We start from the raw sequence: 10,358 nt of genomic DNA, 5'->3' as shown, positions 1-10,358 counted from the left end.
AACACCCGCCGAAAAGAACATCGGCGGGATGTTGCCAACAGCGACGCAAAGAAGTCGGCCCTGTCCAATCACGCGGTATCACAAGGCCACCGTATTGATTTCAATGCGGCTTCTGTTGTGGCCCGGGAGCCTGACTACAGGAAAAGACTATTTCTTGAGTCATGGAATATTCACCAACGGGTCAACACAATGAACATCAAAACAGACGTGATGCTTCCAGCGTGCTACAGGCACCTGCTTAAAGATTAGAGGGTCAATCATTTGTTATCGGGCGGTGTTTTCGTTGCGTTGTTACGTGCTTGCGTTCTACTATTTTTTCCTTTTTTTCCTTTGTTTATCGTGCACTGTACTAGTCGCATTCAGTGTTATTTACCCTGATGAAGACGACCTGTATAGGACGTCGAAACGTCGGAATAAAAATCACATTTGCCAGAAGAGCTCTTTAAACTTGATGTAACAGTTAGCGTCTATCAATAATCATGGTGCTGCAAAGCCATAATGTGTGTTGTGTTATGTAGTATTGTCGAATCGAACTCGTGGGCAGACTCCAGTGCGGCCACCACGTGGCCTCGAAATTGTTACATTTTTTGATGTTTGAGGCTTGGGTCATAATACTCAGATTTGGGTCGCGGTCAAAAAAGTTTGAGAACCACTGCTCTAAAGAGAGTGTTCAAAAATTTTAATTCAGCCACATTGTATTATTTTTTTACCCTAATCTCATGGTATAAAATGTGCCTTTTTTACTAATTTTTGTCAAATCTCTTGAAAATATATGTCAATTTACGATACCCTGTTGCACGATTTTAAACGTGCGTAGGTTTTGATTTGTGAGTATGCTTAGCATCGTCTGTGCGTACATCACCTATTCAGGAAGTATACGAAACAAAGTTTGTGATCAGGTTTGGCATAAAATGAATTATAACTTATTTTGCAACTAATCAAAAAGTTTGTTTGCAAATATCGCAAATAGTAATCCTTTAAAATGTGATGTTTAAAATTTTAAAACATATCGTATGGAACCGCAAAACAGCGCTGTTTCTATAAGTAAGGTTCACAATCCGCGATCGTACACTTGTGATTTTCGCATTGGAAAAACTAAAGGATGTTACAAAACCATAGAGAGGACATCCATTAATATAACTTATAAGCTATTGTTTTGCAACGGTAGAGACACAACACGCAGTGCATTATAACTTACATAACATTGCACAAAGCACCAGTATAATAATAAAGTAGAGAAATGAACAAGGCGATTTTTGTAGCGATTTATCTGTGCTCTTTATGCAACCAAGCAGGTGAGCGGCATTAAAACATTTTGCCTATTTTAGCAAAAGCATCTATTTTTTGACAAAAAGAGAATGTTTTTATGATGACATCACAATTTAAGTTCATCACATTTTATGGAGTTTCATCAAATGTACATTGACAACTTTTTTATGCCTTGTTATAAACAAAAAGACTTTACAAATAAACCTACTATTCGGGCACGTATTTACAACTAGTTGTAAAATTACAGAATGCATTCTCAAGGTTGTATATTTTTTGCACAGAAAACCAGACAACATATTTTCATTACACCAGATCCGAACCGTCAGCAAAAGCTGGTCAATCCTGCAGTCCAGGAGCCGCTAATAGTAAGATAATTTGAATTGAGGTGCATAAAAAGTCGCTTGTTTCATGCACAGGTTTAAACCATATCCACAGTAACAACTCTAAATAGATTATCATCTGTTTGTTCCTATCCGTTTACAGTTTACACTAACACAACAGGTCCCATTCACAAATTTTACCGACCGACGCACTGTTTTAGAGCTTGTTTTGTGCCAAATCAAAGAATGGAATGATTTAGCATTAGCATGTTTGTGCTCTTACAGCGGTGAACGACTGTGTGGCAAATGCTTGCAAGAATAACGGAACCTGTGTAGATGCCATCAATGGGTTCTACTGTACATGTAAAGCAAACTACACTGGTGCAAGATGTGAAACATGTACGTACATTCCGTCACATAGATCTCTACGTGCTAAAGACTAATGTCTTGCTTGAACAGCAGCTGTAAAAAACACTCGGTAATTAATACGTACGCAGAAAAAGCACATTGGCAGTTCCTGGGTATCTCGTATTTACCATTGATCAAAGCCTCGAACATCCTGCAGGAGGTGGTAAACCTGGCTGATGGCTACACGTATAGCTGCATATATAGCCCTTTGTTTGCTGCCTTTATTTGCTTCTCCGTTTTTTTTAATAGTAAATCTAAAAAAATTAACGATAATCAACCGTGCCATAATCAACATAACACATTATGCATTTTTGGGCTTATTTCAGACTTTAACCAATGTAAGAACAGTCTTTGTAAGAACAACAGCACTTGCATACCAGGGGATCCAAGTTACACCTGCAAATGTCCGGCAGGATTTGCTGGAAAATATTGTCAAACGGGTACGTAGAAATGCACGGAAAAACAAACAAAACCTAACTAACTCGCAAAAGCCTTAAATGGCTTTAAATGGCTTTACATGATTTGGTGGGTTTGAAATCTCGTCAAATGAAAGCGCCATGAAGGTTAACATGGACAATTTTAGTTAGTAAAGTGCTTGTAGTAGAATATACGCGTATTACAATTTTACCACGATTGCTTAAAATGGTCTTTAACAAACTAGGCCGTTGAATTAAAACTCGTATTGTAAAGTGCATTTTTTCCCTTAGTTTTCACCAACTGTTGGACTGGAAACTGGACAGGAAATTACCAGTTAAAGTCAGGAACTAACGTTGTTTGCAACAAGGGGTGGCTGGTAAGTTGGGCGTGGTAAAAAAGAAGTGAACATACAAACTTTACGGTTTCTTTTGACATTTCAAAATTCGGTTTATAGATTCTAATGATACTTTTAGAAGTCTGAGTGCTCATTTTCAATACTTTTTACACTGAATTAGGGCCCATCGTTGCTTGCAGCGTGATGTGTTTATTGGTTATAACTATTATTCAAAAAAACAAAGAAACGGACAAATGTTGTGTTTCAGGTATTCCAACGTCGGTATGATGGAAGTGTTGATTTCGAACAATACTGGACAAATTACACACAAGGATTTGGTAGCACAACAGGGGAATTTTGGTGGGGTGGGTATTGAAAATGTTAAAGTCGTATTTGAATGTTTAAAACTGGTGTTTTTTTGGATTAGGTCTTGAAAACCTTTATCAAGCGACCAAAGCTTACACTTGTTCCCAATGCAAACTTCAGGTGGAGCTTAAAAGTCTGAACAATATATCTGGTTACGCTGTTTACAGGTGTGTTATACTTACTGAAGCACAACAAGCATTACGCCTTTATTCTGGTGGCGATAGTTTACCCTACTATATATCATTGCTATGTTGTATTCGAACACGCTTCTGATTTTATCGAACTATATTTATACTCTGTGGCAATGATTATATGTTGGTATTGAAATAACATCTTTTTTAATGGTTTTATTTCTTTTAAAATAATAACCATGAGGTGCTTATTTGACAGCAATTTTTCCGTTGGTGCAGCCACTGATAAATATCGTCTCTGCGTTGACGGGTATTCAGGGACTGCTGGTAATGCGATGAATGGATTGGCGTCATTTACAGTTATCAACAACCAACGTTTTACTACACGTGACCAAGATCATGACTTAGCTTTGTAAGTGAAGAAGATTCAAGAAAGTTTGCGAGTTTTAAGTAACTTGTTAAAAATACATTTCACCGGGCTGCGATTAAAACCATTTTGTTAAACCTAACCACCGATTTTTTTACAGACACGTAAATTGTGGTGCTGCATCCCGTCGCACAGGCGGTTGGTGGTTTAACAGTTGTTCCCATACACCTTTGAACGGAAATTACATACCATCACCTCCTAATCAGTACTTTTACTGGGGAACATTCGACAACTCTTGTTTTCTCAAAAATCATGACCCGATGTGCATAAAACTTTGGTTACAAAATGTGTTCAGCCACAATAAAGTTGCTGTACAAATTACAGTGTTTACAAAAATACAGTAGTGTTCTAACATACATGAAGTGCCTGAGCTATTACTTCTCAACTTGTATGACTTTGAATAGCGTGGAAAACATTTCAATTTACCCACATTATATTCATTTTGAATGTATACCTTAATCTTATAGGTATACATTGCGTATTTTTGCTCAACTCTTCTCAGATCTCTTTAAAGTGTATATCTGTTTAAAATACTGTGTTGCACGAATTTAAACGTGCGTATAGGCTTCGATTTGTGACTGTGTTTGCAATCGTCTGTGCGTACATCATTTATACAGAAAGTATACTGGCTAATATGTTAGATCTTCTGGATACTATGCGCATACTTTATAGCAGTGGTGGTTTCAGTGTATGATTGTAGATTCTGTCGCTTTTTGACATTCCTTTTCACAACGCGCTTCCATTTGGTGAGCGACAGGGAATTGCTTTCTTTGGGAGTTACACCTTGTAGGATCCGACACGTCAGCATTTGCTATTTAGCCAAAGATGCAGCAGTTGTCAGACTTTAAACGACGGTACTTTCCAACTAAAGCTGGAAGCGCAGGACACTAGCTTAACAAAGTTTCCTTTAATAAGTCAACAAAGCCCTTCATCCGTTCTGCTATGTAGTAAACACTGCAGCCCCAATATTGCCATTTATGTTATGCCTAAATTGCACGCTAAAGAGAAACTTGTTTTGCAAAAGTGCACTTGGGTGTTGCTGTTATTAAGGGCGAGATTACAAAGTATGCATATTCGTCCGAAATGTTTCATAGATGTTTCTATTTTACCTCTAGTCAAAATTTAGTTAAATTTAAAATGGTAATTAGGCAAACGTGAGCAAGTGAATCAATGCATGTAAACGTCACAGGAACGCAAGCAGGAATAGCAGTATTTAGTTGAAGTGTTTTAATTGTTAACCAACCACGACTTGTGTACGCACTGATGTTGGCATGAAGTTGAAATCCAGACGCGTTAAGATTAAGCGCGTCACGATCTGAAAAATGCCATCTAAACCGTTATGCTCAATCATGTGCGTTGATGCCTGACGTAAGGCTGTTAAATTGTATTTTTTCAGTACCATTTGTTTCTCAGTCCAAAACGATTGCAAACAAGTATTATTTAGACATAGATGCTGTTGTAGGATATGTACTGTAATAATAATCCTTGTTAGTTCTGTTGGTTGTAAATGTAGGTTATCAGATAAGTAAGCTGAAAATGTGACTTTTGATGAAAAATACTGCTTTGCTACTTTATTTGCTAAGCTGCAAATCAGCTTGAAGATGACACGTTTCATTGTTGTGCTTGTTACGTAGAATTGTTAGGACTTGACACGTCGAATTTCTAATGCTTCGATGCACATAAAAGTGATCCAAAAGCATTAACTGCAACTTTGCATATCTCTAAAAATCCGTGATGTTTGACATTCGTTTCAGAGTTTTATTTTATATTTAAATTATGTCTTGTTTATAGATGTGTTAGAACCATCACCTCCCAATCAATACTTTTACTGGGCAACATTAGACAACGCTAACACTCTTGTTTCTTCAAAAATTATGACCCGATGTGTATAAATTTTTGAGTATAAAGTGTGTTTGGCAACAGTGGTGGCGAAAAGCAGTATTTCTTGTGTTTCTAATTTACATGAAGTACCTGAGTTATTACTTCTCAACTTGCATACCTCTAAAGCAGGGGTTCCCAACCTGTGGTACGTGTACCACTAGTGGTACGCAAAGGGTTTTCAGGTGGTACGCGAGTAGCTTCTGTTTTGTTCACAAAAACCTCGATTTGTAATTTTATATTTTGTTTATCTGGTTTTGTTTACAAAAAAACATTCTCCAGGCCTATTGTCATTGTTACGTAACTATTCCTGTTGTTTCGTATCATTACGATCTTCAAAATACAGGTCATGTCAATTCTCAACAAAAAGCATAGTTGCTTTATGAAAAGCCGTATAACGCTGTGGGACAGTGGGCGTTAATTATGTCAAATGATTGCTTTTGATAGATATCATCTACTGTTTTGTAGCTTAAGCTAGTGTTGAATAAAAGATGTTTCGAACAAATTAGTTGTCCTGTAAGAAGTGGTACCAATAGTGCTCTATGGTGGTACGCGCGGCAGTGCAGAGCGTCCAAGTGGTACGGGATCGTAAAAAGGTTGGGAACCACTGCTCTAAAGAGAGTGTTCAAAAATTTTGATTCAGCCACATTGTGTTATTTTTTTACCCTAATCTCATGGTATAAAATGTGCCTTTTTTACTAAATTTTTGTCAAATCTCTTGAAAATATATGTCAATTTACGATACCCTGTTGCACGATTTTAAACGTGCGTAGGTTTTGATTTGTGAGTATGCTTAGCATCGTCTGTGCGTACATCACCTATCCAGGAAGTATAAACAAAGTTTGGGATCAGGTTTAAACCTTTGGCATAAAATGAATTATAACTTATTTTGCAACTAATCAAAAAGTTTGTTTGCAAATATCGCAAATAGTAATCCTTTAAAATGTGATGTTTAAAATTTAAAAAAATATCGTATGGAACCGCAAAACAGCGCTGTTTCTATAAGTAAGGTTCACAATCCGCGATCGTACGCTTGTGATTTTCGCATTGGAAAAACTAAAGGATGTTACAAAAGCATAGAGAGGACATCCATTAATATATAAGCTATTGTTTTGCAGCCAGACGGATGTTTGTATAATTGACGGTAGAGACACATCACGCAGTGCATTATAACTTACATAATATTGCACAAAGCACCAGTATAATAATAAAGTAGAGAAATGAACAAGGCGATTTTTGTAGCGATTTATCTGTGCTCTTTATGCAACCAAGCAGGTGAGCGGCATTAAAACATTTTGCCTATTTTAGCAAAAGCATCTATTTTTTGACAAAAAGAGAATGTTTTTATGATGACATCACAATTTAAGTTCATCACATTTTATGGAGTTTCATCAAATGTACATTGACAACTTTTTTATGCCTTGTTATAAACAAAAAGACTTTACAAATAAACCTACTATTCGGGCACCTAGTTGTAAAACTACAGAATGCATTCTCAAGGTTGTATATTTTTTGCACAGAAAACCAGACAACATATTTTCATTACACCAGATCCGAACCGTCAGCAAAAGCTGGTCAATCCTGCAGTCCAGGAGCCGCTAATAGTAAGATAATTTGAATTGAGGTGCATAAAAAGTCGCTTGTTTCATGCACAGGTTTAAACCATATCCACAGTAACAACTCTAAATAGATTATCATCTGTTTGTTCCTATCCGTTTACAGTTTACACTAACACAACAGGTCCCATTCACAAATTTTACCGACCGACGCACTGTTTTAGAGCTTGTTTTGTGCCAAATCAAAGAATGGAATGATTTAGCATTAGCATGTTTGTGCTCTTACAGCGGTGAACGACTGTGTGGCAAATGCTTGCAAGAATAACGGAACCTGTGTAGATGCCATCAATGGGTTCTACTGTACATGTAAAGCAAACTACACTGGTGCAAGATGTGAAACATGTACGTACATTCCGTCACATAGATCTCTACGTGCTAAAGACTAATGTCTTGCTTGAACAGCAGCTGTAAAAAACACTCGGTAATTAATACGTACGCAGAAAAAGCACATTGGCAGTTCCTGGGTATCTCGTATTTACCATTGATCAAAGCCTCGAACATCCTGCAGGAGGTGGTAAACCTGGCTGATGGCTACACGTATAGCTGCATATATAGCCCTTTGTTTGCTGCCTTTATTTGCTTCTCCGTTTTTTTTAATAGTAAATCTAAAAAAATTAACGATAATCAACCGTGCCATAATCAACATAACACATTATGCATTTTTGGGCTTATTTCAGACTTTAACCAATGTAAGAACAGTCTTTGTAAGAACAACAGCACTTGCATACCAGGGGATCCAAGTTACACCTGCAAATGTCCGGCAGGATTTGCTGGAAAATATTGTCAAACGGGTACGTAGAAATGCACGGAAAAACAAACAAAACCTAACTAACTCGCAAAAGCCTTAAATGGCTTTAAATGGCTTTACATGATTTGGTGGGTTTGAAATCTCGTCAAATGAAAGCGCCATGAAGGTTAACATGGACAATTTTAGTTAGTAAAGTGCTTGTAGTAGAATATACGCGTATTACAATTTTACCACGATTGCTTAAAATGGTCTTTAACAAACTAGGCCGTTGAATTAAAACTCGTATTGTAAAGTGCATTTTTTCCCTTAGTTTTCACCAACTGTTGGACTGGAAACTGGACAGGAAATTACCAGTTAAAGTCAGGAACTAACGTTGTTTGCAACAAGGGGTGGCTGGTAAGTTGGGCGTGGTAAAAAAGAAGTGAACATACAAACTTTACGGTTTCTTTTGTTTCAAAATTCGGTTTATAGATTCTAATGATACTTTTAGAAGTCTGAGTGCTCATTTTCAATACTTTTTACACTGAATTAGGGCCCATCGTTGCTTGCAGCGTGATGTGTTTATTGGTTATAACTATTATTCAAAAAAACAAGGAAACGGACAAATGTTGTGTTTCAGGTATTCCAACGTCGGTATGATGGAAGTGTTGATTTCGAACAATACTGGACAAATTACACACAAGGATTTGGTAGCACAACAGGGGAATTTTGGTGGGGTGGGTATTGAAAATGTTAAAGTCGTATTTGAATGTTTAAAACTGGTGTTTTTTTGGATTAGGTCTTGAAAACCTTTATCAAGCGACCAAAGCTTACACTTGTTCCCAATGCAAACTTCAGGTGGAGCTTAAAAGTCTGAACAATATATCTGGTTACGCTGTTTACAGGTGTGTTATACTTACTGAAGCACAACAAGCATTACGCCTTTATTCTGGTGGCGATAGTTTACCCTACTATATATCATTGCTATGTTGTATTCGAACACGCTTCTGATTTTATCGAACTATATTTATACTCTGTGGCAATGATTATATGTTGGTATTGAAATAACATCTTTTTTAATGGTTTTATTTCTTTTAAAATAATAACCATGAGGTGCTTATTTGACAGCAATTTTTCCGTTGGTGCAGCCACTGATAAATATCGTCTCTGCGTTGACGGGTATTCAGGGACTGCTGGTAATGCGATGAATGGATTGGCGTCATTTACAGTTATCAACAACCAACGTTTTACTACACGTGACCAAGATCATGACTTAGCATTGTAAGTGAAGAAGATTCAAGAAAGTTTGCGAGTTTTAAGTAACTTGTTAAAAATACATTTCACCGGGCTGCGATTAAAACCATTTTGTTAAACCTAACCACCGATTTTTTTACAGACACGTAAATTGTGGTGCTGCATCCCGTCGCACAGGCGGTTGGTGGTTTAACAGTTGTTCCCATACACCTTTGAACGGAAATTACACACCACCACCTCCTAATCGGTACTTTTACTGGGGAACATTCGACAACGCCACCCAGCTTGTTTTCTCAAAAATCATGACCCGATGTGCATAAAACTTTGGTTACAAAATGTGTTCAGCCACAATAAAGTTGCTGTACAAATTACAGTGTTTACAAAAATACAGTAGTGTTCTAACATACATGAAGTGCCTGAGCTATTACTTCTCAACTTGTATGACTTTGAATAGCGTGGAAAACATTTCAATTTACCCACATTATATTCATTTTGAATGTATACCTTAATCTTATAGGTATACATTGCGTATTTTTGCTCAACTCTTCTCAGATCTCTTTAAAGTGTATATCTGTTTAAAATACTGTGTTGCACGAATTTAAACGTGCGTATAGGCTTCGATTTGTGACTGTGTTTGCAATCGTCTGTGCGTACATCATTTATACAGAAAGTATACTGGCTAATATGTTAGATCTTCTGGATACTATGCGCATACTTTATAGCAGTGGTGGTTTCAGTGTATGATTGTAGATTCTGTCGCTTTTTGACATTCCTTTTCACAACGCGCTTCCATTTGGTGAGCGACAGGGAATTGCTTTCTTTGGGAGTTACACCTTGTAGGATCCGACACGTCAGCATTTGCTATTTAGCCAAAGATGCAGCAGTTGTCAGACTTTAAACGACGGTACTTTCCAACTAAAGCTGGAAGCGCAGGACACTAGCTTAACAAAGTTTCCTTTAATAAGTCAACAAAGCCCTTCATCCGTTCTGCTATGTAGTAAACACTGCAGCCCCAATATTGCCATTTATGTTATGCCTAAATTGCACGCTAAAGAGAAACTTGTTTTGCAAAAGTGCACTTGGGTGTTGCTGTTATTAAGGGCGAGATTACAAAGTATGCATATTCGTCCGAAATGTTTCATAGATGTTTCTATTTTACCTCTAGTCAAAATTTAGTTAAATTTAAAATGGTAATTAGGCAAACGTGAGCA

The 10,358-nt window shown here is 37.2% G+C and overlaps 1 protein-coding gene and 1 pseudogene across 3 annotated transcripts; both read left to right on the top strand.

Moving 5' to 3' along the window:
- The first annotated feature begins 5 nt into the window (after positions 1-5).
- LOC145232486 (angiopoietin-4-like) lies at positions 6-10,223 on the top strand. Of its 2 annotated transcripts, XM_080097118.1 has the most exons (10): positions 6-899; positions 6,669-6,825; positions 7,071-7,154; positions 7,395-7,508; positions 7,844-7,957; positions 8,225-8,310; positions 8,534-8,630; positions 8,693-8,798; positions 9,022-9,174; positions 9,290-10,223. In XM_080097118.1, exons 2-10 carry the CDS (start codon positions 6,771-6,773, stop codon positions 9,465-9,467), a joined length of 987 nt encoding a protein of 328 aa, XP_079953244.1. In that variant the 5' UTR covers positions 6-899; positions 6,669-6,770; the 3' UTR covers positions 9,468-10,223. The 2 variants fall into 2 exon arrangements, with proteins under 2 accessions (XP_079953244.1, XP_079953252.1); XM_080097126.1 differs by lacking the exon at positions 7,395-7,508.
- LOC145232496 (ficolin-2-like) lies at positions 893-4,698 on the top strand (annotated as a pseudogene). Its single transcript, XR_013860896.1, has 9 exons — positions 893-1,295; positions 1,551-1,634; positions 1,875-1,988; positions 2,324-2,437; positions 2,705-2,790; positions 3,017-3,113; positions 3,176-3,281; positions 3,505-3,657; positions 3,773-4,698. The product of XR_013860896.1 is annotated as a ficolin-2-like (transcript).
- Positions 10,224-10,358: the final 135 nt, after the last annotated feature.

The sequence above is a fragment of the Phallusia mammillata genome, chromosome 1 (assembly GCF_965637545.1).
Source record: "Phallusia mammillata chromosome 1, kaPhaMamm4.hap1.1, whole genome shotgun sequence".
In the NCBI taxonomy this organism is placed as follows: Eukaryota; Metazoa; Chordata; class Ascidiacea; order Phlebobranchia; family Ascidiidae; genus Phallusia; species Phallusia mammillata.
This window is presented reverse-complemented; position numbering and strand designations above follow the sequence as displayed.